At 48.4% G+C, this 27,671-nt stretch overlaps 4 protein-coding genes across 7 annotated transcripts in view; 2 read left to right on the forward strand and 2 right to left on the reverse strand.

Moving 5' to 3' along the window:
* Window positions 1-572: 572 nt before the first annotated feature.
* LOC131210170 (cryptochrome-1-like) lies at window positions 573-7,462 on the reverse strand. Of its 4 annotated transcripts, none has more exons than XM_058203380.1 (6): window positions 7,368-7,462; window positions 5,881-6,087; window positions 5,359-5,778; window positions 3,175-3,426; window positions 2,213-3,110; window positions 573-2,148 (listed from the first exon to the last, which is right to left on the reverse strand). In XM_058203380.1, exons 3-6 carry the CDS (start codon window positions 5,769-5,771, stop codon window positions 748-750), a joined length of 2,964 nt encoding a protein of 987 aa, XP_058059363.1. In that variant the 5' UTR covers window positions 5,772-5,778; window positions 5,881-6,087; window positions 7,368-7,462; the 3' UTR covers window positions 573-747. The 4 variants fall into 4 exon arrangements, with proteins under 4 accessions (XP_058059363.1, XP_058059360.1, XP_058059361.1 ...); XM_058203377.1 differs by having other exon boundaries at window positions 5,876-6,087; XM_058203378.1 differs by having other exon boundaries at window positions 5,359-6,087.
* A 1,253-nt stretch (window positions 7,463-8,715) lies between these two features.
* Window positions 8,716-10,090, reverse strand: LOC131207260 (zinc finger protein 480-like). Its single transcript, XM_058199870.1, has 2 exons — window positions 9,971-10,090; window positions 8,716-9,903 (listed from the first exon to the last, which is right to left on the reverse strand). Exons 1-2 carry the CDS (start codon window positions 10,088-10,090, stop codon window positions 8,716-8,718), a joined length of 1,308 nt encoding a protein of 435 aa, XP_058055853.1.
* Window positions 10,091-11,490: 1,400 nt separating this feature from the next.
* On the forward strand, window positions 11,491-13,121 carry LOC131210345 (zinc finger protein 271-like). The gene is made up of 2 exons (XM_058203577.1): window positions 11,491-11,793; window positions 11,854-13,121. Exons 1-2 carry the CDS (start codon window positions 11,543-11,545, stop codon window positions 13,049-13,051), a joined length of 1,449 nt encoding a protein of 482 aa, XP_058059560.1. The 5' UTR covers window positions 11,491-11,542; the 3' UTR covers window positions 13,052-13,121.
* A 4,109-nt stretch (window positions 13,122-17,230) lies between these two features.
* Window positions 17,231-27,671, forward strand: part of LOC131209473 (Kv channel-interacting protein 4-like) — a 37,566-nt gene continuing 27,125 nt past the window's right edge. The window contains exons 1-2 of the mRNA XM_058202550.1: window positions 17,231-17,774; window positions 17,881-17,937. Of these exons, the coding sequence (XP_058058533.1) occupies window positions 17,231-17,774; window positions 17,881-17,937 (601 nt within the window). The remainder of the gene's footprint in view (window positions 17,775-17,880; window positions 17,938-27,671) is intronic.

The raw sequence follows: 27,671 nt of genomic DNA on the forward strand, positions 1-27,671 counted from the left end.
GGTTCATGGAGACTCGGAACATGTGAGTCGTGAGTCGACAGAAGAAAGTGGACTTTTGACTACAAAGCAAACAAATCTGCAGTAGAGTTGCAGTAAAGTTGGAGCTTTATTTCATATACTATCGAACAATACTATAACCATAACATAATCAACAATTAATATTTCCCCCTTTGTACGACAAATTCCCAATCCTGTTGCGATTACTCTGCGTTTTTCTCGCATCTTTGAAAGTTGTAATTCAACATTCTACTTTTGTCACTCTTCTAAACGGGACGAAGAACGAAGATCTCGATGGACGCTGATACTCGAGCCATAGAAGAAATCGCTTGAACAGCCGAGGCCCGTTCAGTGGTTTTCGTGCCGGGTAATGATCGTACGATTGAATTATTCATTTCATCGATAGCCTTCGCCCATTAAGAATATTGTGGCCATTCAAAATCTTCGTCGTCGTCTTAAATCTAGTCCGAAGTTTAATTGTCTACAACTCATCTCTCGATCTGATTTGCATTTGCATTCGGACATAATTGATATCATCGTAATAAATCAAACCACAGCCACTCGAACACTGACTAATGAATACTACTGAAATTTATTTGGTGAATTGGTTTACAACAAGAATACATTTTATGTGAAATTCATTTAAAAACTCTGAAGGTTTTACCGTTTCAACTACACTCGGTGCTACATCTTCATTCACCATCACCACACCGGCGCGAGCTTCACTCCGGAATAGCCTCTGGACCATCTCTAGTCGGCACAGTCCAGCTTCTCGTCCTTATCCTGCAATCCTGGCGATTGCTGCATCGGCTGGTCGTTCTGGAGCAATGACGTTCGTTGCTGATGCTGCTGCGGGAACTCGGTCATCATTGGATGGCTGTCTGTGTCGTAACTAGAATCAGTGTGCATGGAATGTGGCGAAGGATTTACAGGACGTGGACCCTTCTCGGTGCACTCTGACGGCCGGTGTGGTTTGCGTTCCTGTGGCTGTTTCTGCTGCTCTGCCCGCCGACGCTGCGCCTCCTTGAGGTGCTTTGGTTCGCGAAACAACGTCGACTGTAAGGAAGTTTCTTGCTTGACTTTGGATTCTCCCGACGCAAACTGGGCTTGCGAGCGCACGGAGGTCTGTGGCTCACCAGACAGAGCAATGGTCGCTGGCCGATCCTCGTCGTTTTCGTCATGACCACCGGTACCTTCATCTTCGTGAGCCTCGTTATCCTGTTCGTCCTCTCGCTTGCGGCCGTAAAACACGGCATTACGCAGGCCGTACCCGGAGTTGAAGTTGTCACTGTACTCCACCTTGAACTGGCTGTTGTACATGTTCTGATTGCGCTCGTACTCGTAGTTGTTCGGCTCGAGCTTCGTGGCCATAACGTCACACTCGAGCGACATCAGGCTATTACTCAGCTGGTCTTGCAGGTTCGAGAAGCGACCACCACCCAGGTTTGCCTCTCTGATCATCGTCCCGAGCGCGTCGGATTTGAGCACGGCGTAATTGGGCCCGGCAAGATTAGCGTACGATTCCTGGTCCGGATCCGAGGACCTGGCATCGCGTAGAGGATGACGCGGCGCTTGTTGTTGCTGCTGTTGCTGTGGTGGGCCCGATTCTTGTATCGTCAGTGAACGTCCCTTGCTTTCTATGCCATCGGCTCCACCGGTGTCCGTCACATCGTCTCGGCCAGGCCCCCCACTAGCACCTCCTGCAGGACACGGCCGACCATCCGTTCCCAGGCGACCGCCACCGATCGCCGACGGATGATAGGTCAGCACCTTTGCATGGGGGTCACTTTGTGCGGACGGATTGCTGCGGCACATGTAGTTCCCCGAGCTGTTGACACTCGTCAGTATGGTGGTCGGACTGGGACTATCGTTCATGCTGCTCGCATTCATGTGCTGCATCTTGGCCGCAGTCATCACGCCGGCAATCGCCGAGCCACCCTTGTCGACTCCCTCACCCTCGTAACACGTACCGGGGCTCCGGTACTTGGCCAGGTGCTGATAAACCTGCTTGATGCGCTCCATGTTGGCCCGACTGGCGATCGCGTGGTTCACCATTGGCAGCGGGTAGTCCTTGCCGATGAGACACTTGGCCGCCCGCTGCACATTCTCCGGCGCGTTCCACGGTTCGTGGATGAAGCGAGTGGGGAAGTTCTGCAAATAGAGCGATTAGTCGATTAGTCGTAACTATTGGGCGTGCGCTGCACAGACGCATTACCTTCAGCACCGGAAGATACCGACGAATGTAGTCTCCGTTCGGGTCCGCCTTCCGCCCGAACTTCACCGGACAGTAGCAGTGGAAGAACTGCTGGAAAAAGGACGAGCACGACAGCCACATCCACATGCCGGCATTGACGGACCAGTCGGCGTCGAGCAGCAGCTCCTCGAACACCTTCATGCCCTCCTCCCACGAGATCCACAGGTCGCCCCGCGTCAGGAAGCAGGCGACGGCATGGCGCGCCAGGTGGTGGATCCAGCCTTCCTCGCGTAGCTGCGTCATGATCGCATCGATCCACGGGAACCCTGTCTGCCCGCTGGCCCACTTGGCCAGCGCTTCCGAGTTACGATCCCACGGTATCTGCACGCAGATCGGATTGCCGGCCATCTTGTCGAAGGTGGGGTTCTTGGTGGCGGCGCAGTAGAAAAATTCGCGCCACAGCAGCTGGCCGTGGAGCGAGAGCGGCGGGCAAGCTTTCTTGATCTTCTTGTACAGATCGGTCAGCTGATAGTAGAACAGCCGGGTGCTGAGACATCCGAAGCGCAGGTACGGCGACAGACCCGTCTGGCTAGCCAGCAGCGATTGGGGGGTCATCTTTGGGCGCCCAAACGAGGCGACCCACGCTTTCCGCTCGAGGTGGCGTTCGAGCCGTGCCAGGGCTTCCGTTTCGCCGCCGATCCACACCGGTGGCCGTAGCGCCTCCGTTTCGAAGCCAAGCTCCTCGAGCGTCGGCACACCGTACTTGTCGTCGTGGTCATCGTACAGGGGCGTACTGGCCGAACCGATGGCGTCCAGTGTGATCATCGTTTCCGGCTGTGGCGGTGCGTCCATCGACGCGATAATGGCCTGGAACTGGTGGTAGGTGAGTGGCGCTTTACCGCCATTCTTTTCGATGATTCTAAGGAGCAACGGAAACCCAATGTTAACGCAATCAACAAAATTACACGTCGGTTGAGACCTACCTTTCCAAATTGTACAGTGTGTGCGATGCAGCCGAGATGACCTCGATGCCGAGCTCCTTGCACATCGCGGAAATATTGTGATCGCGGACCCGACCAAACGGTTCGGGGTCCTCCTCGAACGTCAGGCACGTTGTGCCCCATTCCTTGAACAGCTTCGGCAGTGCGTCCGCCGGCTGGCCACGTATGACGAAGAGGCGCGAATTGAGCTTGCGAAGGTTGCGATCCAGATCGTCCAAGCACTGCAGCAAGAACCTGCAGGACACGGAGGAGAATAAGGTTGGGAAAAATGAGGCATCAGGTAACCTTGCGAAGCGAAAGTCGCCCATCGTGAGGGCCGAAGGCAACAACATTCCAACATTCCGTTGCCCTCGAATCCGTGCTGTACGGGGATCGACCAGTTTCCATTTTATAGACATCGTGTTACGGTGCCAGCAATCAGGGCTTACAGCGAATAATCCTAATTTTAGATTTAAATAACAACTATCGAGTTCATAGTTTAGACGGCAGATTGTTCGCACAGCATGAGGCGTTTAAAGCTAGTTCACGAACCTGCTACGTGTTTTGCGTCAAAAACCTTTACGTAACCTGATTCTTTAAGCTGCAGGAGCACCGGAAGTTTCTGAAGAAAACTCCAATCGCGGCTGAACTGAGCCAAGCACTTTTGCCCCACTTTAATGGCAGTTCAGTATGGTTTCGCTGTGTGCCAGAGTGGGCACCAAATCAGATGGAAGCTGTGCGGCTGAGCCGCATCATAGAGGGTCGATGTCAGCGCGGAAGGCGGCACTGACGCACGCCGACTAGCCGTGGGTGGGAACCGAACGCTATGCTAGACGAGCTCACGGCTAGCCAAGGGCTTGGCACGTTGCGGGAGGGTGCTGAATACGTAACCTCGTGCTATGGGCGCCTGGCGGTGCTCACATTGTCTGCCACGTGATTGCAATCGGAACGACACGGAAGGACCATACCGCACCAGTTGTCACTATTCATCGGCCGGGTCTGGGCAATATTGCAATTTTTCCGAATTGCAACCTCAGACGGGATAGTTTTTTTCGGTCCTCATAATGTCTCTTTTCTTGTAAAATATCATCAAGTCCTTAAAAAACTCCTAAATTGACTCTAAAACAAAAATTACCTTACAGTCCAGTTCGACACAGGTAGTGACCGTACACGACTACAATACGTTAGCAAAACAATGTATGCAAACGCGTCACTTAACCGTGACCCTTTTGCACAATAAAAATCTGTATCTTGAGCCACCAACACACCCAATGCTCCAGTCCTACGTTTGGATTTGTCTGTATGTGGCGTACCGAGGACTTTACCAACAGCTGATAACGGTCGTTGGTTCTCTGTACAGCCACTCGTTTTACACAACTTGAGTTGCGCATTTATGCAACGTCCAACAGGAACGGTCGCCATCGTTTTGATTACTCGATTACCTCATCGTATCATGAAACTTTAGAGCGAATGCAATGACGTGCATCGACTGGTCATATTGCATTAAACCCAACAAATTAGTAAAAGTATATAGGCAGTGAATCCGACAAGTCAAGTTAATAGCCCTGTAGACTATCAATGTAAATCGATCCACATCGATATCGATATCGTTGCGGGAGATCTCTCGGGTGCATAACTTTGACATGGTTGTTGAAAGGAAAACTGATACGAAACGAAAGGGAAAAAAACTACAGTGAGGTGCAGCTATTAAACTTCCTCCTCTGCTGCTGTTCACCGACACATGCCAACCGCCGGGATGTTGCCTACGTTGCCATTTTTGTAGTAACAGTGTTTGTATTTTCTGCTTCCCGTTTATCTCGAAGGTCGCGGAATGTTGCATTATGCTGGGGCTGAAATCGGGAAATCTGATGTCGAAGCCATCGGTGTAGCAATTAGCGATTGGCATCGGCGGATATTACGGCGTTGGGCGGACAGCGTGGGATGGGCACAAAAACCGGGCACCGTCCCGTTGTGTTTGTAACGTGGGCACGATAGTGATGATATTGACGAGTGGATAAATTGCAGTGAACCCCACTGTGTATTGCATAACCCTCAGTGAATGGGTGGCAACGTCGCGATCACTAGAAGGTCTATTACGCATTGAGCTGATTGATGCCACAATGTGCCAGCGACGGTAGCCAGTCCAGAATTCCTATCGAAAATCTTTGTTAGCGACGGGACACTTACCTCCACTTATTGATGCCCACGTTTGAGCTTCCGGCAAACCAGGGATCAATGACGAAGACGCACCGGAAGCTGCTGGCATCACGGACTCCTTCGCGCAACGCAGGATTGTCGTGCAGGCGAAGACCCTTGCGGAACCAGTGCACGGTGTGTTTCTCCCGCAGCTTTGTCGACTGTTGGAGATGATGCTGACGGGAATGTTGCGATCGGTGCAGATGCTGTGACCGCTGACCTTTACCGTCTCCGTTACCTTGGACAAAGCGGTTTTGCTGTTGCTGCTGCGTGGAATTAGAGGATGACTGATGCTGCTTATCCGCATTGCCACTACCAGTGGCCAACGAGTTCATTTCGGTGGGCTCGCCGGACGAGCCGTGGGTATAGTGGCCAACGCCGGACATTTGCTTCGTCATGCCCATGGCCACACTACGTCGGGATGGAGTAAAACACAGCGCAACATTCTCATTATGCCAGATTTGAAAACTGGTGTCTAGGTCATTGTGTGGAACCAATTTTCACTCACCTCACCTTTCGGAGAAACTCACGGATCAACCTCACTCTCCCATTTCGGGAGTGTGCAGTGGGTTTAATTACGGATTAACAACCTTGTTTTTATCGGTAGCACAAAACACTGTTTCAACTTAGAAATGTTTGGATCACTTCACGCCTCTTCGCCAGTCGACACTACGAATCTAGGTACATTTGCACTTTACGATACCGATACACGTTTCAGCACTGGATAGAATCATAGGGAAATCAAATAAAGGTTGATGCAACCGACTAGAACTGCAGTCGAGGCGTATGGGCGTGCGTTGTGTTTGCGCGAGCTAGTCACAGATACACCGCCACCAAACGATACGCTTTTGTATTTGCGACATCGAGCGGCGTAAGCGCGATTGAGTCTATGCGTTCACGCTGCTGATACTGCAAAACGATCGTTCTATGTGTGAAGCAACGGTCGTTGCAACTGCACTGGATAGCTGGCGCTTAAATCGCGCGTCAGTCACCAAGTTCTCGCGGCTTGGTTGAATTAGTGGTGGTTCGATGCGCCGCACTAGTTGCACTGTACTCTCCACAGAAACTTACTTCAATTACTCAACCCTACTACCGAGACACAAACACCTTTCATCGATGCAGCAGCAGAGCGATCTGTTATCGCTGTTCAAATAGAAGCGCACGGTGAGGAAGCTCACCAAGGAAAAATTGAAGTCACTACCGGCCGTCAGGAAAGTGAACCTTTTTTCAACAGTCCGCCAGACGAAAGACTTGTTCCACTAAATCACTTGAATGGGAGAAGAACTGAAAACTGGCGTCCTTACACCAACGCACAAACCGTTACTACTTTTGTGGCTTCGCTGTTGGGGTTTCGGGGCGCCTAGGTTGTAGGCCGGCCCTCCCCCAACGAACACTGTTCTGGTGTTGCGCAACCATTCGCCGTATTTATGAGCCACTGGCAGATGATGATGGAGGGATAGAGGAACAGCTCACGACGGTGGAAACCTTCGAGAATCATTCAGGAACAATTGCCAACTGGGCACAGGGCACATGTCGGGTAGTGTTCGCGTGTAGAGCATTTCAAATCACACTTTTTGTAGACTTTCAGTTGTTGTTGGGTTTACTTTCTTATAATAATAATTTCAGAGCCACAAGAATTATTGCCACCTGAAACTGTGAGAACTCCAAAATGTAATTCAAACATTTACTAGACGTTGTGGCATATTGACTTGCCTAATATCACAACCGAATTTGGGCTCGCTTCTAATGCTTCACGGATGACCAAATGCACCAAATGCAACACTGGAGCTCATTGTTACGTACACTGTTCGACACCAAAACATGTTTTGAAGTGAGAGAATCAGAAATGTGTTGAATCGTTTGAACCGTTTCACCGTTTCAGATTTTCTAACGATTTTATGGTTCCCACTTTTTCCAACATCGTGTGCACTATAACAAAAATGAAAACTCAAACATTGCAGTCGTTGTTCAACACTGTGTCATTGAATATGGGGGATCACCTGCTTCCTTTGCAGTGCAATGCTCTTAATTTTTAACACTTCTAACCGGACGCCGGACGTGGCGACTGCAACAACTTCCGTCCGAACCATTCGAAGTAGCCGAGCGAACTGATGAGGTTTGCGTCGAACTGAGCACAGCGTAACGCAGTTCGGTGGCCATCCGTCCCCCGTGGCGTAGGTAAATGGGCCAGAAAGTACGGGGGACAACGCAGAAAACACGACGGATGCAATGTGACCGTTGAGCGAACTAGCGAGAAAGAGCACCGGCCGTTACTGCGTGAAATGCCTGTGACTCCGCCCGAATGTGCGGTGGGTGTCGGATGATGGCCTCCGCTAAGCGGCGGCTAACGGCTATAGTAAATGGCTCCGGCCGCAACACGCCGCATACAACGTGACTTGGACGGGCCCGATGTTATGTATTTATATAAGCACGAGAAAGATTTTCGCAATGTTTTATCCTCCCATCGGAGCCGGAGCTGGTTTTCCTTGGAAGATTCGCCACCGGGTGCCAAACGGGTGCTCCTCAATCCGGTAGCTGCTTCATTGATTACCTCATACGGCCTCTGTACGATATTTATGCTAGTGACCTCTTGAAGTCGATCGGCGAAATCGCGCAGAGGCAGGCTGTTCCGTCCTTTTGTAGTGATGCAACTTGAAGATGCCAGATGCTCCGTGATTCCCCCCCACACCAAAAACGGACGGATTGTATCAATCGAAATAATGCATTTGTTCCCCTTTCATTCATTATTCATTATTTTAAACGTTTACGCTTCGGCGCAAACCATGTTCAAACCCCTAAGTCAAGATTTTCTCACGATTTTAAACTACAATTTGAACTGTCCTGTTTCTCGCTCTACAGTTCTTTGGACAGGCAGTAATAACGATAAAATACCTGTCTACGCCTGTCGTTAAAATATTTTTACCAAGGAAAAAATTGTGAACGAGTTTAAAATGTAAATCAAGTCATTTCGCTTTTAATGTAAGTCACATTGTCTCTACATTGCCATTATTGAAAATAATATGGTTAATCTCTTTAGTTGTAAGCAGAGATTTTTTTTCATTTTTTTCAATGTGTGATAAGGAAAACAATACACAAGCACACTGATTGCGTAATTCTACTTCCGAAATGAATACCAAATCTATATCCTATGTCACCGGAGTCAGAGGGCCACAGAATTACAAACACATTTCCAACAAAGCTTGAATGCTTAAAGCACAGAAAACATCCTTCTCTTTTACAGCATTTTCGAGATGTTCTTTTTCAGAGTATTTTGTGAATTATCATTTTGTTAACTGTTAAATATTAACAAAAAATTAATACTGAATTTTCTTCATAACAATTTATTTTTCAATCAGTGACGCCATGTACGCGCTTCATGTGTTGGGTTAACCGTAATCTGCGGCCAAAGCTAACGCCGCACTGGTCGCACCGGAACGGATCCAACCCTTCGTGCACCGTTAGGCGGTGGAACTTTCGGGCGGCAAAACTATTGAACGACTCTTCGCACAGGTCGCACTTGTACGGCCGAGAGTTCACGTGATGCTTCTGATGATTCTTCAATGCTTGGTGGCGTTTGAATCTGGCCGGACAAAGATCGCACGGGTAAGGTTGCTCTTCAGTGTGCGTTACCATATGAATGGTTATTTCGAACTTTTTCCGAAACGTTTTCCCGCATACGGAGCACGAGAACGTTTTCTCCTGCTGGTGCAGCTTCCGGTGACTCGCCAGTGTGACCGTTTGCAGGAAACGTTTACCACACACCTCGCAGGAGAAGTTTTTTTCCTCCACATTGCACACCTTCTCGTGGCGTTTCAATCCGTTGTTGGTAAGGTAAGCTAGGCCGCACGACGTGCACACGAAACGACGTTTCCGATATGAACGTGTTTTGTGCTGCACAAGAAGCTTTTCCGTCAAAAAGCGTTTGAAGCACATATCGCACTCGAAAGGTCGTATGAAGTTGTCTAAGATGCGATATTTCCTGTGGTTTTCGAAAAGATGTTCTTCCAGCTCTTGTTGGCTGCTGAACTGAACTGCCGAACATCCGCAGCAAACAAATCCAGGTTCATCGGTGTTTTCGGTTGCGATTGCACTTAAGATTTTCTTCGTTGTCCTTCTAACTTTACACTTTTTTCTGGTTCGCCTGGTGGGAGACGTTGTACGCTCTGTTAATGACTCAAGCTCGTCGATCGTCTTAGTTTCTTGTGCTTCATGCACGACATCTTGTTCTACGTTGATTTCAGGCGTAGCATTTACAACTCGTTCATCGATAGTTTCTACAATCGACGGCGTTGGTGTGTCGTTCGTATCAGTTTCAAGTTCTCCTGCCGGTCCGAGATTTCGCTCATCATCGTTTATGTCCGATTTAACTTTTGTGTGAGCAGTAAACTTGGAACCAAAGGCCGTTCGGTTTTTTCGACGATCGTCTCGCAATATCTGATCGGAAGCGATGCATCGTTTCCGAACGTTGTTGAAATTCAAAATCTCCATTCGACAGCAATCGCAAATAGCTTGCGTGATGCCATCGTTGCGCCGAAACTACAATAAAAACGTAGAAGATCAACATGATTTTCGTCGAAAGGCGGGAATTGAACAACTTACTCACCTTAATTCCCACGCAATAAGTAATGATTTTAGCGATCGTTTCCGAACCATGTTCATCGTAAACTGAACTGTAGTCCACACCGTCAGTGCTTAGGCAAAGGCGACATAACGCCGAGTCCATATTGTAATTTGATATACGATTTTTAAGCTGAAATACTAAGGTCTCCAGAAAAACTGGCTCACATTTCTACAAACTGCACGTAAACAAAATTTGCTTTGTTTTGATACCTGTCGGCTGCGAATCAGTTCGGTATCGCTAGCGTTACATGCGTTACCAAACATTGGAACTGGCAGCTGTCAACACAAAAGGTAACGTTTAGAGGAAGTGTTTACAAAAATTGCAGCTCGAAGATGGACAGTGAATTACAACCTTTACCTTTGCTGGAACCTTTTGCTCACGACATCGACGCTATTTTGGATAAACTAATGGCACCAGTTAATCTGATGGATATAGAAAGCACACTTATGGTGGCCAAAGTGTTGAAAACTCTCATCGATGTGTGTCGCACCAACTCACAGTATGAATCAGTGGAGGAACATCTTAAAGGCATCTGGAACACGAAGGAAACAATCGCCGAAAAGTGGCATTTTTTCGTCGGTTTAACGAAAGGAAACCCGGTATCACGTATTGCCCTGAGGATTCTAAACACCAAGGACGGTGCGCTGTGTTTACCAATTATCCAAGAGTTTTATCGGGTTCACTACACAAAGGAAGACTTCAAAGACCTAATGCACATGTATCAAAAATCGGCTCTATCGATATCAGCAGGATCCTCATATAATGAATTTGTTACAACTGCTAAATGCAACTTACCTCTCCGGCAGAACAACGTAACATTAAACGATGGAAGCGAAATCGATATTGTAACACTGGCAAAATTGCACGGCAAATCTGAATTCTCAAAGTATGTAGAAGAGTGTCGACAAAAAGTGGAACGACTTTCAAATGATTCGTTCCTCAACATACAAATCAAAGTTTTAAGAAGTTTACACCACAGCAAGAATGTGTCACAGACCTACACTGAAGCTTTGAAAGACGATCAGTTCTATCAGCTAAACTTGGCACTGCTTAAACGATACCACGATCGATTGATAGCGAAGAATATTCTATACGACAATAATGTGGTGATGTTAACTTGGTTGCTTCATTATGGCGGGCATCATGATACAACACTCAGAAAACAATTTTTAAACGAAACAACGTTCGGCAGCAGTGAAAAACTAAGAATTATATTATTAGAACTGCAAAACTTTAGTTGATAATAAACTGTTTCCTGTACACTCGAAAAATCGCATGATTGCTTTAATAAGGACTGAATGGATTTTAGCGTTTTTTAAGCCGTGCATTGGATGAATTTGATCAACCAAAATAACAGAAATAAACCTCGGAATTCAAAATGATGTAACTGTCGTTTTCGAATCATATTTTGACATTTCTCTGTTTAAGCTGTCAGAAGAGAGCTGTCAAAACGCAATATTTTTCTAAACAATCTGTCCGCTGAAAGTTTGTAACCGAAATGGTTGATTGAGTATTTTCGCTATTTTGCTAAACTGTTTTATCTGTTCACCAACCATGAGTGTCTGCCGAGGGTGCATGCGGAAGGATCCGGACGTTTTGCTGTCTTTTAACGTGGCGATTGAGGAGGTACCCCTCGAGAAAATGTTCACTTGTCTAACCGGAATCCGTGTTTCGCGGGAATGCGACTTACCGCGCTATATTTGCCAGCAGTGCGCCGATGGGCTAGCGGAATCGTACAAACTTCGCTCGAAATTTCTTCTATCCGACAGACAACTTCGATCGCTGCCTACACAAGAACAACAAAGGTAAGCACACACCAAACTCAGTCGATGAATAAAAGGCGTTAAAGCGTGTGTATATTGCAGCATTAGTTTCGCCTCGGAGGCTATTGAAGAAGTGGACGTGCTGGAGTATTCCGATCACCCGCCGGAAGAAGACGAGATAGAGGATGAGGAGGAAACTATTGGTTCAAACTACTTACTGGAAGACGAGGAGAAGTCTTCCACTACCAGGATTGCTGATGAAATGGTCACAGAACAACGACGGTTTACGAAGGAAATTAAAATCGAACCTCTAATGGGTTGCACGGTAAAGGAACAGCAGAAGCTGGAAAGCGGTTTTACTAAAGAAGAAGTGCTTTCAGAAGAAGAATACTTGATTGATGAAGATACACCGTGTGAAGGCACCGAAAATGTCGAAAATGGGACCGAAAATGCCGAGTTTGAATCGATAGAGCAATCAAAACCATCAATCGAAAGCAAACTTCCTGGGCATTCAGAGGTGATGTGCTGCAATTGCCCGGATGTGGTGTTTGCCAGCAAGGACGATCTTTGGCAACATTCGGAAAAGGTGCATAAAAAAGAGCGCTTCAGTAAACACGTGCTTCCGTATGAGTGCGACGTATGCTACAAGCGCTTCCTCACCCATGCTGCACTTTTCAAACACCAATCGTATCCGTACCGAGTGAAAAAGTACGCGTGCAAACTATGTGAGGCCCGATTTCACAGTCGAAGCGCCGTGCTGAACCACGAAAAATCGACTCACATTAGAACGCGTTCGTACGTGTGCAATGTATGCCAGAAAGCTTTCTTCACCCAACCGACGCTGCTCTGTCACCAGGTAATGCATCGCGAAAAGCAGTTCCAGTGCTCGGTTTGCGATAAACAGTTTTTCCGTAAGACCGATATGCTTGCGCACTTGCAAACGACACATAGCGACGAGCGTCCGTTTTCGTGCGATATCTGCCCGAATCGCTTCAAAACGAAGCCGCATTTGCAACAGCATCGTCTCGTGCACTCCGGAAGTCGGCCGATCAAGTGCAAGTATTGTGACAAAGGTTTCCAAACCTACAGCGACCGGAAGGTACATCAGTTGAAGCACGAGAACCTCGACAGTTTCGTGTGCAAGTACTGCAGCAAAGTTTACCAGCGCAACTACAAGCTACAAGTCCATGTGCGCAAACACCACACGGGCGAACGGCCGTTCGAATGTGAGTGCTGTGAGAAGAAATTTGTCCAACGCTGGGAACTGAGGAAACACTACCAGAAGATGCATCAAGCGTAGGGTACGACTAAACAGGCGACTGAAGCTGTCACAAAACCGGAGGATACAAGACCCGACGAAGTCTGATATTCTGCTACGCCATTAAGTTCCAGTTTGTGTTATAATGAATGGAGGCAAACTGTTTTACAGAATATCTATTGGTTTGAATAAATTATATGGAGAATTTGAATGCTGTGCTGTATTTTTCAACGTGCTGCAATACAGGTGATCGTTGGTGTGGTCGCAAATGTTTTGGCCAAACAGTTTAGTTTAGGTTGCGCACTCTAGTCTAGCGCGAGAAACAACTAGCGTGACGAGAACGAGAGAGCGAGAGAAATCGAAACTCGAGAGTTGGGTAAATTTAGTTCCTAATCGCTCGTTGCATACCCCGTGGGGCCGAATGTTCAGTGCGTGCTGCACACGTCGACGGCGGAAGACGAATGATCTTCGCGGATCCGTCTTCGCCGTCCGCACTTGCGTGGTCTATTTTTCACACCGTCCGGTCTGTGGGCCTTATTGTGCGCTCCCCGAGCCAGTACATAGCGGGAGTTGGTCGCGTTCGGAGTTTGCCGCCGCCGGTGCTTCGTGTTTGGTTTTCCTCGGACACGCACGGCTGAATCGCGCGTGATCAAACTTGCGAAGCAAAAAGTGTGCGCCCAAAATTTTCCGACCGTGGGTTGGAAATCTCTTGGCGGAACCAGACCGGCCTCCCTGGTCGGATTTGTGTGCTTCGGTTCCGTGGCGAGAGATCTCCGGAAACGGTCAATCGGCACCGAGCGGCACGTGACCGCTTGCGCGGTGTGTTGGTGATCTGTGCGGTAGGTAGAGGTGTACGCAATGGCTGATCGCTGGGAGCGTTGGACACCACTAGCGATACGTATGGAAATGGAACATATTTTCTGCATCTGGCGTACTGGTTGCCAGCCGCTGTGTGCTTCACCGCTCCGCGACGTCCATCGTTTCGGCGAACCATTATATAGCCGTTCCCACGTGATTTCATCGATGAAAATTTCAATCGGACGCACCCAAAGGCCACCAGATATCCGACATAAATTATGAAGTATCAAAACTCGACCGCCACAGGGATCTGGCGGGATCCCCGCCATCGTCGGCGATCGACACTCATAGCAGACCCCCCCATACTGCGTCCAATAACGACGATGAAATTGAGCAGCGCAGCACAGTGCTAAGAAAGCAAACAAATGGATAAATAACAGTGTCGGGCCAGTAATCCACCCGCAGGCCAGTGGCCCGTGTCGGAAAAGTGATGATAGAAGTCGGAGGAGGAAAAAAAAGTGTAATGGGAGCAATAATCACTGCACGTTATAGGCTCACCATTTCGGGTGGCCGTCGCACCGCCCACTACAGTCCACTCCCGCAGGAGGAGGGGGAAAAGGAAGCTGTAGGGTCCACGCGAGAGGTTTCGGTGTGTGGAGCAGTTAGTGTGATATATTTATAGCGTATTGAAAAATTTGTGAACTTTATATTTCTGAATCCGCGCAGGGTTCGGGCACCCACTCAGAACCACACGGTTCACAACCGTATTAGTGGGGGGTCCTGTGCGTGGCAAGAGTGTCTCCATCGTCAACACAGAAAGGCCAATTCATGCCTTTTCTCCCACGTTACTAAAATGATTCTATGAATTAACGCGTCGCCATTTTCACAATATGCTAGTCGGCCACTAAATCCAATTAGGCGGGGATGATGATACTTTTCTGTAACGCCAGGCCACAGACCATTTGTGTCTGGTTTGGTTTATTTACGGGAAAAAATGTCGTTACCCTTGATCGCCACGGTGAAGATGGGAAGCGATCACCCCTCAAGGGCAAGGAAACCATGGGACCCTCGGGGAGCTGTTTTTGGATGGTGACTATTTCACCATCCAGCTGGCGGGGCCGTCTGTCACGACGGCTTAATCTCGGTGCCTCTGACCCTGGCCGAGGGCAACCGGAAAACCATGGAGAAAGGTTCGGACGACCGTGACCGTGTGCATACGACCACACTCGGTGCTAGGTGCTCGTGTTGTAAGTGAAATAATAGAAACTGCACGCGTTCGGTTCGAAATCTGTACACTACGCTGGCAAAAATCTGAAGAACGCGCACTTAGTGTTAAAGAAAACAGCACTTGACCTTGCGCCACTCGCTGACGGGATATTATGTTACCCACCAGTCATGTGTCCGCCCGGCCAACGGACGCCATTGGGCGTGATGGTGCCAGCGCAAACGAAACCGCGCCAAACGCCACAAAAACCTTCAGTTATTTTTTCCGGTTTTTCCATTTTTCTTCTCTTGAGTAAATCTCGCTTACAGCCTTACTTAACATCTTGGCACTACTCTTGGCGGAAGCTTCGTTGTTCATCGTTAAATGGACCGTACTTTTGAAGCGACAACAAATTTGAATAAATACCCTTTGGATGTAACAATCCCATTCCCACCGGTTACAAAGTGAAATTGATGAGAAAATTGCTCAGATTTCGGACTATCAAGAGGCGTCCGGATCGAGCGATTGAATGATCGACTCCAAATCAAGATGTCGGTTCGACAAATGGACCCTATCCGTCAAAAGTGGACGTATCGCTTCTGGGGTCGCAAATGGTTTGCGGTGCACTTCACTTCCGATTGCTCAGTGCTTGCGGGTAATAAATCGCAATGGAAGTTGTCAAACATCCGGACCAACCTTCCATTTCATTCCGTTTGCCTGGCCAGCCGGTATTGCTTGACCGGTGGAGCGGTCCGAGCCGGTCCACAATTTGTCGACGGATGCGAACGCCGTCTGTTTGGCAGAGTCGCAAGATCTGTCACAGCCATTAATTACCCACGTAAGCCGGTAGGAGTAAGGATGACTGGCTGGCTCGCTGCCGTATGGAAAATCTGGCGAGTGGTCTTGGGAATGGACATTAAAAAAACGAAACCCACCACTGTGGCCCTCTGGCCGACCATTAATAGCCACTCGGCTGACGGTTTTTGCATCGGGCGTGTGTTTTTCTCCCCCTCGCTCTCTAATTTTGGATGCGAATATCGTATCCCTGACTGGCCGTGTAGGCGCAACCAGAAATCAGCGGGAAGCCATTGGCAGCTGGCTCGCGCGTTTCGTGCACATTGCACGATACGGTGGAGGAATCCGTTTCAGTGTCAATTTCGCCGTGCGTGCTATTGCCCCCGGTTCTTGGCAGCTGGCAGGGGTACACGTTGTTTAGAGCGGAGTGTCAGTGTCGGTGGATAAATTGATTTGTAGAAGTTTAGGAAACGGAAGCGAAGGAATCGACCAGCATTTTGCCGAGTTCACAGCGTCAGGGTCAGTTGAAGCGTGTGCAAACTTCGATTGAACAGGCGGACACGTTCCTACCGGATCCATTACGACGACGTGGTTACAATGTTGCTGTGTGCCATTTAATGCACGAGTTTTCTTTTATCTTAATCCCAGCGGAAGTGCTTTGCTGGAATCGTACAAACGGCAAGGATAACGTAGATAAATCTGCTTCCTAGCGCGCTCACGAAGCGTGCGCTTCGTATTCCTAATTCTTCCGCATGATCGATGGAGTTTTTATTTCATTTACTTCCGTGCACTTCCTTCTAAGGCCGGCGAAAGGATAAGGATTGATGGTGAACTCCCTTCCAGTTCACGGTGGGCGCCACACCACTGGTCTGGCCCGTGGTACACCGAAGTGTTTATTTTTGGACGCCATCCAATAATAAACTGCTAGTGCTATCGGGGCGAGGGCGAATAAAAATCGCTCCCAGCCCTGACTAATAACAACAATCCGTCCCCGTCATCGGCCGCCATCGTTCAGCCGTAGGTCGTAGTCGCTCGACGGCACCGAGTGCGTCCTCACCGTCACCTCGGATTTCGTGCGGATTGAGTGTCGGTTACAACGTTTCGTAGTGTGATAGGATTTTTTTTTCCTTTGCCGGTGCGCCATCATCCGTCGAAGTAGCTCGAGCAGCGATTTGCGCAGATCATTCGACAAACGGACATCGCGAGTTCGATACGCACGCGAGAGTGGCGAGAGGACTTGCCACTTGCGAGTGTTGCGTGGTTCCGTTGGTGGCGAAACAATAAACAACGGCCGACCATAAGCAGATCGTCCCAAGGATCGCTGAGATGGCAGTGCGATTCAGTGCCGGCTGGTGCGTCGCCTAGGGTGTCTTGGTGTGTTGCTGAGAGTGTGTCCTTAGGGATTGGTGTGGCGTTGTGCGACGATGCAGCTCGTGAATCGGGGCCATCGTAGCAACAGCACGGTCAGTGCCGACGGTCACCAGTCGCAGCTGCCAGCAACCGTAACGGACATTGCACTGATGCGCTGGTCTTCGCACGGATTCACGGCCATCCCGGTCGAGCCGGACGACAGCAGCGGCAGCTCGTCGTCCGGCACCTTCGTGGGGTCACTCGAGCCAAGTGCCCGGCACGGCAAGGGTTCCGCCAGTTCCGCCGCCGGTGCTCACGCGGAGTGCGACGAACAGGGTGGGCCCGAGTACCGGGCGCTCGGCACCGGCTCCCAGTGCGGTCGGCGGCGCTCGACGCCGGCGTCAGCTGTCCGATCGCACACGCAGCAACAAGACCATTACCACCAATACCAGCAGCCGCAGCATCAGCAGTGGCATCACTTAAATTACCAGCGATCGAAACAACGGAATGCCAAGTTCTCGGCGGCCGCGGCAGCAGCTGCTGCCGCCGCCGCCTCTCCACCGTCCCCGACGTCATCCTGCCTGCGAGACTGTCTGCTGTGCCGATGCTGCCGCAGTGGTCAGTATGCGTTATCGCTCGGCAACGATCAAACGCCAAACGGATCGCGATCGAAGATCGCTTCGCTGTTGCTTACCTTACCCACCGTGTTTGTTACGCTTTGCAGACAACATGGACGAACAGAAGGATGCGGACGATCAGGACCAGGAGGGTAACTACGAGTGTAAGTACATATTCGGAGACTGGGATTCTGTCAGTGGTCAGTTTTCATGCTCTACATAGTAAGCATAGTTTGCTAAATTTATGCCCGTTTCTGAAAATGAGACAGAAAATGGCGCAACCCACGAAAACCGTGTACGCATACCCCAACACCTAAAGTGATAAATTTTCTTGTCACCTTGTTAACGTGACACAATGTGATGCCAGATTCGGCTTGTTTTTGTATTTCACAATTGCGTTGTGTCACGGTGTCGTTTAATATTTCGAAATCTGTTGATGCTCACCGATAAAAGGAACACGAAAGAAATACAATCGGTCAGTTTAGACAAAAAACCAATCCGTGTTGACAAACGGTGTGCTGCGGCAAATTAGGCAAGCGACATTTTGTTCTGCCCAACGCAATGCGTCGCTTCAAATTCGGTCGTAAGCTGTCAGGTTGCATTACAAACCAATGTTTCGGTAGGACACGTTACAGGCCCAATTGGTGTGACATGAAATATTCTATGAATTGCGAAAGAGTTGCATCCTTTAAAGTGTGGCACAAATTTACGATCAGTTGTACGTCAATGATCCGCTTTTCTTTACCTGTACGGTGAACGACACAATGGTGATCATGAAAAAATATTTGTTGTCTGCAAAAATTGGTGGCAAAAATCCGTGCCAGCTCGTTAACACGAGCTCAAATCTGGCTGACCGCTGAACGGTTGATTTATGGACGGTGAGTGTGTTTATCGCTGGCATTCATAACCGTGAATATTTAATGAGCGGCCGCATCAAGCGGATCCCTTCGCGAATGGCTAAAAGAATCTACGAAAGACAAGTGTCAAAAGTTGCCGCTGAATTATTCATAGACTACATTTGCATTGCACTTGCGCGTGATCTTGAGAAATTAAGATACAATACCGTGCTAAACGGTTCATGAGATTGTGCGCCGGCAGTGCTCGGAATTAATCTACACCCTCCATGGCAGGGTCGAAAAATAGATAAACTTTCATTGTCAAAAACTTTCAATGTCCCCAAAACTTTTTCCGTCACCGGTTTCGACCTTAATGCGTATGCCAAAAATTAAAACCCGAATGTTGAGGTCCCGGTTGTCGTCACCAGCAGCCAGCCAGCCAGCCAGCCAGCCGTACGAGGTGCTCCACTTTCCCACATTTTGGTCACGCGTTGGTGAACACTTTGCGAGAGTGGTTTCAAATTTTTCACACGCCGGCACTACGTGGCCACATTCCGGCCGGGGGTCTAAAGCCACGGAACGAGTAAGCTGTTAGATGATGGCTTACGGGATCAATTTTTCACTCGCAATCCTTACGCTCCGCCGCGAGTGAATGGGAGAATGCGGGCGCCGCGAACACCAACGGCCACTGGCAAATACCTAATTTAGTTCTTTTGGCAAACGTGACATTTTTAAGGATCTTGCTCCTGTTTTACTCCCCACGGTCGGGATGCAAGCAGAGCTGTGCTTGTGGCTCGACAGAAATCGCATCGTGCACGATTCATGTTCACAGTTCTGTGCTCCCGTCCTTGCTGAGTGTTGCGGGTGACACACCGTGTTTGCGGCATGCTGAACACCACACGGCCACACGGCGTACGATGGTGGTCCCAAATGGCGAACTACTCACACCTCGGCAACTCGGCGTGAGATGAATCCGTTTCGCTCATCGATCAAGTTGACAACCCATTTTTTTACACTTCCCATTGCTCCTGGCGCAACTGGCTACTGTCGGTGTACACAAAGTATTGTGAACTGATTGCAGTCCTAGTGCCCTGCAGTGGCGCTCGAACTCTTCGGCTTGATGGTGGTGGTGAGAAATTTAATAATTTACGGCCAACAGCTGGTGATTCGGTGCGGATGGTGGTTGTATCTGCCAAGAAAGCGTGTACCGTGTCCGTCAATTGAATCCGAAACGATTCGAAAGAAAGGACCGCGGACACTATTTTCAAATAAAAAGAAATTGATTGAGCATGTGCAATCTCATTTAATTTGGGGTTCAGTCTAATTTATAAAATAAACACTATTTGTATGCTATAAACGTGATAATAAGAGATTTCGTGAGCTAGCGCTAAATTGTTGAAAAATTTAGAAGCTACCGAGAAATATGACAGACGTGGTCACGATAACGAATTGACCAACCGACCAAACCTAGCAATGAGAAATGCGTCTGTTCAAGGATCGTCAACGATAGTAAAGCGTTGCCGTTTTACGGTACAAGATGACTCAATTTAACCTTTGAGTTTGGTTCTCGTTAGCTTCACGGTTCGTGCCGACCGAGCGTGTTCCGAGTAGATACATTGTTGAGTGTCCGAGTGTTGACAGCGTGGCTCTGGTGTAAATATTTACCTTCCACGATTACAACGAATGCCATTGCCGTTTCTTGCACGGTGCATCCCTGACGAGTTGCGGTTTGGTTCCAATAGACTCAGTGGCTTCCTGTCGCCGCACAAAAAGCCATATCGAATGCAGTTTTTAAACATAGTTTTCCCATCATTAGGTGCGCTAATGAGTATTCTCATAACAATTGTTCAATCATAGTAAAAGCATTGTTGGCGCAAGTTCACCTACCTTGACTACATTTGCTAAACTTCTGCATCGCGTAATAAAATATTTATGTTTCGTCCTGCCGCAAGTGATCACTCCGGACCGCGCTGCTTTGGTACGTGTTCGGGTGTTTTGATGGCTTAATTTGTACGCACTTCATATTGGCCCACGCCTGACCAGTTGCGAACCGGTAGTGGATGTTGTTTTTATGAATGGCTAATTCCACGAACTTCCCATCCCTTGACACTGTATCGGTTTGCTTTTTCTTCTAGCACCCCCCAAAAACCGTGACATACATATGGGCCACTGGTACAACGTTAATGTTCACTTCCCGGCCGTGGCGTGCAGGAAGTTCGGCCCCTCAATCGTAGTGCTCATTTTTGCTGTGCTTCTACGTGTTCCGGCCGCCGGGAATGGCCGATCGGATCGGCTTTACGCGCTCGCTTCCGTATTTATCTAGCAAACAGTCCATCCGTGACCAGCAGTGCACTGGTCCGAAGTTGTGTTTATATTTAACTGAATCATGTTTCCAACGGTTCACGCACCGGTAGCGGAGGAACTTCACCAACACGTTACCCGGAACATGTGTTCGGTACCCATGAGATATCGACCACGAGTGCGCGCGAAAGTTTTTTTTTCTCAACGGGACGTACTGCCACAGGGTGATTATTGTGAGAATACGTTAAATTTTGTTATTATGAAGAATCTGCGAATGAAGTATAATTTGGTTTGTGAAGTACATTTTAAGCACAGTATATGATAAATATTTTTTATTCAGTTTTGTTAATATTTCCATAAGGGGTGGTTTATGAACGGCTATGAATGTTTTCATACTTAAAGTTCTGTTCGTTCTACCACAGTTCATTTGATGTATGACATTTATCAAGAAACTGTTGCTTCAACACCCTGTAAGCGTGAAACTTGCTCCCCAAAGAGAGACCGATGGTCGCTAGAAAATATGACCGCCGTACGGATTAACCATGGTGGGGTTTTGTGTACCAAGCACTAGCAAATGGCGCTACAGTCTCGCTGGGGAAGTGTGGTGTGTTGAAATATGAATCGTAGTTTCAACTAGGAGGATAGTTCTTATGATCTTCAACATAACGCCCATTAAAATACTTAATATAGTTTTGGTAATTGGTTCAAACCCTATAAAGACTGTATTTCTTCATAGCTGTATGTTTTTAAAATACGTGAATAAAAATTTTTTGGGTAATTTTCAGTACTTCTTTAATTGTATTTTTTGTATTAAAAAAATTTGACGGCAATGGAGACGCATGGTGGCTCGTAGCACAGGGAGAACTGTGCCTCTATGGAGGCGCCAGGTGCCGCTCAGAAATACTTCAAATCGGCTTAGCTTCAGCGCAGGACCTTACGCAATCGTAATAGCATAGCGAACCAGCTAAGGAACACCGCCCTAATAAATGGTTCTTCCTTTCACAAACGTTTGCTTGCGTGCGAAGTAATTTGTGCTTCCATTCATCTCGAAACTCGTACTACGTCCTTAAACTTCTGCGGGACGATCGTTTCATGTTCGCTCTTCACCCGGTTCCGAACCGATTTGAACCGATTTACTGGACTACTACTACTACAGCCAGCAGCAGACGTGGCACGCTCGGAGCGTTCGTAGCGTGTATGTTCAAAGTTGGCATTGAAAATCACGCCGTGCCTATGTTGACCGTTGTGCCAACTCTTTTTGGGCCGACTTTGCGCCGACTCGACACTAAGACAGCCGGGAGCGACCGGTTCGCGCTCTCTCTCTCTCTCTCGCCTGCGATGGAAACTCTCTCTCTCTCCGAGACCGGTTTCCGGAGCAAACGCTTTTCACGAGCCAAAAGAGCGCCACTCGTGGCAGCGTCATCGTTGGCGACCGAGGGCCGAGCGTGCCGCGAGACTGGTTCGGGATCATATGTTAATTGTCAGATGTTGCATCTTTATCAGCCACGGCGTTCGTCACAACCGAAGGCGAATCGAACGCGTCGTCAGTGTTGCGAGGACGGTCGATCGTGGCGGTAGCGTTCTCGTGCTTTCGCGTCCCCCGAAACTTCCGAGTGTGTCTGTGTGGGTGTTCTGGTGCCACCATCCTGGGAGCCAGTACCCGGTGCTTTCGTTGTTGTGGCTTCCGCGTTTCTAGAAGCCCACTACGCCAGATTGGACCTACGGAATACGGTCGATGGCCGTACGGATCGAAGTGTCGCCAACATTAGTTTAACACTTTTGGACGCACTCGGCAAGGGGCTTCCCAGATAGTATGTGAGTGAAGCGTTCGGCTTTCGGTTTATCAGTGCTCCCTAGTGACGAACGTCCGCAACAAGGGTATTGTTGCTCGAGTGCAACACACAGGACTCGGCGGCGGGTTCGAACAAATACCAACCGGCGGCGGTGACGGTGACTACGGTTACGGCGTGTCCGCTAAATCCGCGACGCTTCTTAGTCTTGGTAGTTCCACGTACGGTGAGCGTAGTGCAGTGTGTCCCACTCACAGAGCTCGCTCGTGTAATCGCGGCCAGAATTCACTCTTCGCAGGCGCTCATTGCATTGATTGCTAATAAACATCACCCATCGTCAGTTCGCCTGCAATTAGAGGGCCTTTTGGGTAGTAGAAAACACAGCCCAATTCGTAATCCGATTCGAGCGATTCCAGTTTCAGGATTTTGGAGCGCACAATGCATGTGCTGTTTCGTGCAAAGAGACTTCATTTTCCGGATGCTGGCTTCTCGTACGTTGGCAAAAAAATAGGCACCCGGTACCATCCTGTCATTGGCGAAATGATGCGTTTCCATCCATCTTCCAAACATTGGCTTCATTTTTTATCTCGTGCCACGAGCATGAAAGCCACCAAAGAGGGCCTTAAAGTACGCACGGCGGAGCGAACGCCAGAAAAAAAAAAATGTGGCACGCTAAGGGAACGACAAGAAAACACGAAAAATCGTGCCGATCACGCTGATTCGCTTTCTTCGCTTAAAGGCGCATTATGTAACGCTCCAGTAAGCCGGTGTTGGGGTCCCTCGCCCGCCGACCGAAGCCGGGACGTCGATAGTGGCGGCCGAGTTCGATCCGTCGTGCCACGGCCGTGGATGGCGTGAATGATGGTGTTGGTCGCCCCGTGTCTCGCCGAGGTGCAGAAAGAACGCCCATTCTCCGGCATCCAGAATGTTTGTAGCGACGCACGCACTTAAGGACATCTTCTTTAGGGCAACTCCGCTAGAATGCGCCATCCCAAAACCATCATCAGCTATTCTTGGTGTGTCAGCAGCGGGCAAGGATATGCGGAAGCGGCTGGAACAAATCTGTTTCCTTCCGGTTCGTGTTTGTTTGTTCGTGTTCAATCGCTGGAACTGGGGCCCGGTGTCGCTGTGCGAACATCCTTCCTATTTTTATTAATAAATCGCACATCTGGCGAAGCGAACGCATCGATCGGTTGAATGATAAGCTCTTTCTTTCATCGCCAGCACGCACCCGGGCTAATGTGGTGCGTGTTTGTGAATGAAAGGAGGTCAAGATGTGCGTTCATTGAGGAGAAAGTGCTTTAATGGGGCCTGTTAAATAATAAGCTTTGCAGTTATGACCAAGCAGCATGTCCTGCTGAAAATCCTTCCACTCAGTTCCCAGTTCAAACTTTAAATTATTCATTTCATTCAAGTGGATAAATTAAACGTATAATGCCGTGTGGGGACCATCTGCAGATTAGATGCGTTGTCAAGATTTGGTGCACGAAGCTAAGCCGCAACGGCTCGACTCGAATCCCGGTGACGAAATGCAATAAAAGTTTCCACATCACCGTTGCCAGCGTCATCGTTGCACTGTAATTTGGCAAATTCTCAGCAGGGGTTTCAGCAGCAGCAACGTGCGGTGTGTACGAATAAAGTTGTACTACCGCTCGCAAGCTTCCCGCTGTCGGGAGGACCATTAGTATCTATCAGCAGCGCAAGGGGATAAAGTAGGATAAAGTCGACCCCTTTTCATTTGCTGCTGTAAAAGTCCATCAACTATGAGCGATATTCTTGTGGAACAAATCGCCGTCATTTTCCCCCGACGGTTCGCGGTCCCCGTTTTCTCCGATCGGTGCCGGAAGGGAGCAGCACACTGCCCGTACGTTCGTTTACAGGAATCGCACTGGACGGACCGGAGCAGACACATACACATTCGAGCGTAAAATTGCATGCGGTTTGAAAGCATTGTTACGCTTTAGATGATACTTTTATTTCAGCCAACAGCCGCACCGCTTCCATGGCGAGCAGCACCGTGAGCGTTCTCTGCTGTTTCTAGAAGTGCAGTCATTGAAATACACCATTTCGACATGATCCTTTTGTTGCGCTCCCTGATCGCAGCGACACACTTCCCGTTCCGTTGGTTGTCTGCTGCTCATGGTGGGTTCTCTAACTGTCTCCCGGGAACCGAGAGGAACGAAACGATGTGTCAACTCGTATATCGTTAAACTTTTCACTAAAGACTGATTTCGTGTTGACATTTTCCTTACTCTATCTGCTTTCTCTCGCTGCAGCTGCCATTGTGGCAGCAGCTGCTCTTGCTTTTGTGTCAAATCTAAATCTTCCAATAGTTTTTCACTCGATTTAGCTGAAAGATTGGACGCTTGAACGTTGCCGTTGAGCGTATTGAAATTGAAGAATGATACGGCTAAAATGAATATTTGACGAACCTGGCACCATTCGTTCCGTGGGATTGTGGAAGAACCGAACCGAGGGAAACTGATCGTTATTTGCCATTTGGCACTTGCCCTACTGCTCGGTGCATTTCCAATAACCGTATTCTGTACCGTGGTAGATGAGCATGTGGTCTACCTTTAAATTGCGGTACGAAATTGAATGGCTTTCCCGTGAAGTCATCATCAAAGACAATCGCACAATTAGGTCATCAAAGGTAATAGCAAACTGCATAGCCATAGGCATCATCAACACGGAACAAAAGCGGCTTTTCGCTGTTCGAAATCAACGTAAATTACCATATGCTCGGGAAATGGAACTGGTAAAGCTTAACCGTATAATTGTAGATAGGCGTGTTTGTTTTTTAAAGTAGTAAAGTATTTCAAACTTGAATATTCTGTCCTAATTCCTAGAAGCTAAAAGTGTCGAGAAAGACCTTCAATGATCGTTAAAACGTTAAAGCAGGACCCGGTTCTTTTGATAATAAATCGGATGGAGTCGCCTGGTGCCCCGTAGCTGGTTCGTGGCGCTGAAAATTCTGCCACAAATGGTACGATGAATGCATCTTCTCGGCACTTCTCGTTTGCGTGTCGTTTCAGGATGGAAATACATCCAACAGCTGCAGTGACGAGCGTTCTGTGCACCCAGCCAGCATTGGCAGGCAACCCAATACATTGTACAAATATTTTCAACAAATTCAATTTGCAATTCCTTGACACGGATGCGCCATGCTAGATGCGCCTCGAGTGTATCATGTTCCCGGCACTAACGAAGCTGATAGCCCGGCGGGAAGTACATCGCTCGGTTTCCAGCAATACCAGTTAAGCTGATGATATCGTTGCACAAATTGCACACGATGACGAATCGGGAAAGATGACGGATCCTGAAGAGTGGCTCTGCGCTTGGTCGTCCTTTGAACTCCGCGTTCCCTAAGGGTTCGTTCACTAATTACGTTTGCATGAGTAAAAATCTTACAAGCGGTTAACCTTCAAAAGATACATTTCGGCAGTCGGTAGCAAAATCGACCGTTCCCTCGGACCTACATTAGTTATGCGACCCACGGAAAAGGTTCCACTTTGAAAGAACGAAACAGAGTGGACAGAGTAGATTTCAGGCTGAGGTGTGCCAGCGCTTTTAATGGAACAAGGTTGGGTTCATTTGCATAGAAACACACTCGAGGGTATATTTTTGGTGGCTTGAACAGAAAATGAATGATTTAGTACGCCCAGTATGAAACATTAAGCGGTAAAGTCCAACTTTTTCTCTTCAAGCCTATCGTGCTCTAGTCCGGATTAAAGGTGACAAACAGTCGGTCAGTAGCTAATGTGTGTTAAGTATGAACGTTTCTCAAAACCGTCTGCTCATTTTAAATTCAATGCGTCAGCTTGGTTACGGATAGAGACGAATAAATATTGATTGCCAGAAGTCTATTAAGCGCGTGCATTTGAAGCAAATAACTTCAAACGATGATTAAAGGATGATAATATTTAAATACCCATTTCAGCAGAATAGAAACGATGGCATTTTTTGCTGTAGCTCTAAAAACACGATGGCGAAGCGTAATACGAAAACAAAGATTCGTTCGAATCATCTTCCGTACAAAAAAACGGGCGGTGAACTGTCCTAGTTTTTCGGCGGTAAACGACGTGCGTTTTTTTTTTGTTTTGGTTTCCGGATGATAAATGTTGTCCCCGGAGTTGATTCTCGTCAACTTGGCCCCGGAGTATCATCGGGCCGGATTCGACGGCATCTGCTCCGCCTTCAGTTCCGTGTTCGTTCATCTCATTGAATGCCACCGACGACGGTTGACGATTTTCCGGCTTTCTATCGCTGCCATATTCATTCGAATTTCCGCGCGCTGCCGAGATTCCACTTATTCCGGTCCGCTTATTGGCTTCTGGCACCTCGGGAACGGTGGCCGCCGGAGCGTGCGGACGCGGCGATTGCTAATAATTCGTGGAACGATTTTGCGCCATCGCAGGGATGTTGTGGGGTGTCTCGTGGGGACGAACGGCATCGATGCTGCACAACATATTTGATGATGTTTTGCTTTGTGTTGGGATCTTTGCCCGTTCATCGTCCCAGCTGGGCCAGTGGCGCTTGTTTGCGTTGGATTTAGGCGGCAAAGCGATAGCAAAAAATGAGCAAAAAGGATGGCATATTTTCAAAGAGAGCGAGCGAAAAGTGAATGGAAGTATTTACACCCACCGTAGCTTGTGTGATGTTGTGCGTTGTGTTCCAGGCCAAGCGGTCCTCTTCCAGTCCAGAAAAAATGGCCGGGTGTAATCCGCTTCTAAACATGTGCCCAACGTAGCTTAACCGTGGGAGTACCATGTTGGATATGTTTATTGGTGTTTTGATCCTCGACGGTGATGAATATTTAAGCTTATTGCAGAAACAGATGGAACTGGACAAACATTCATTTGGGCTATTTGTTTGCTGTCCTTCGGCAATGTTCCATATGGTGTTGTTGGTTGGTTCAATTATCGTTCCACCAAACGCATGCGAACTCCCTGAACAATTCGAACCTTACAA

This window comes from Anopheles bellator, chromosome 2, assembly GCF_943735745.2.
Source record: "Anopheles bellator chromosome 2, idAnoBellAS_SP24_06.2, whole genome shotgun sequence".
Classification (NCBI taxonomy): Eukaryota; Metazoa; Arthropoda; class Insecta; order Diptera; family Culicidae; genus Anopheles; species Anopheles bellator.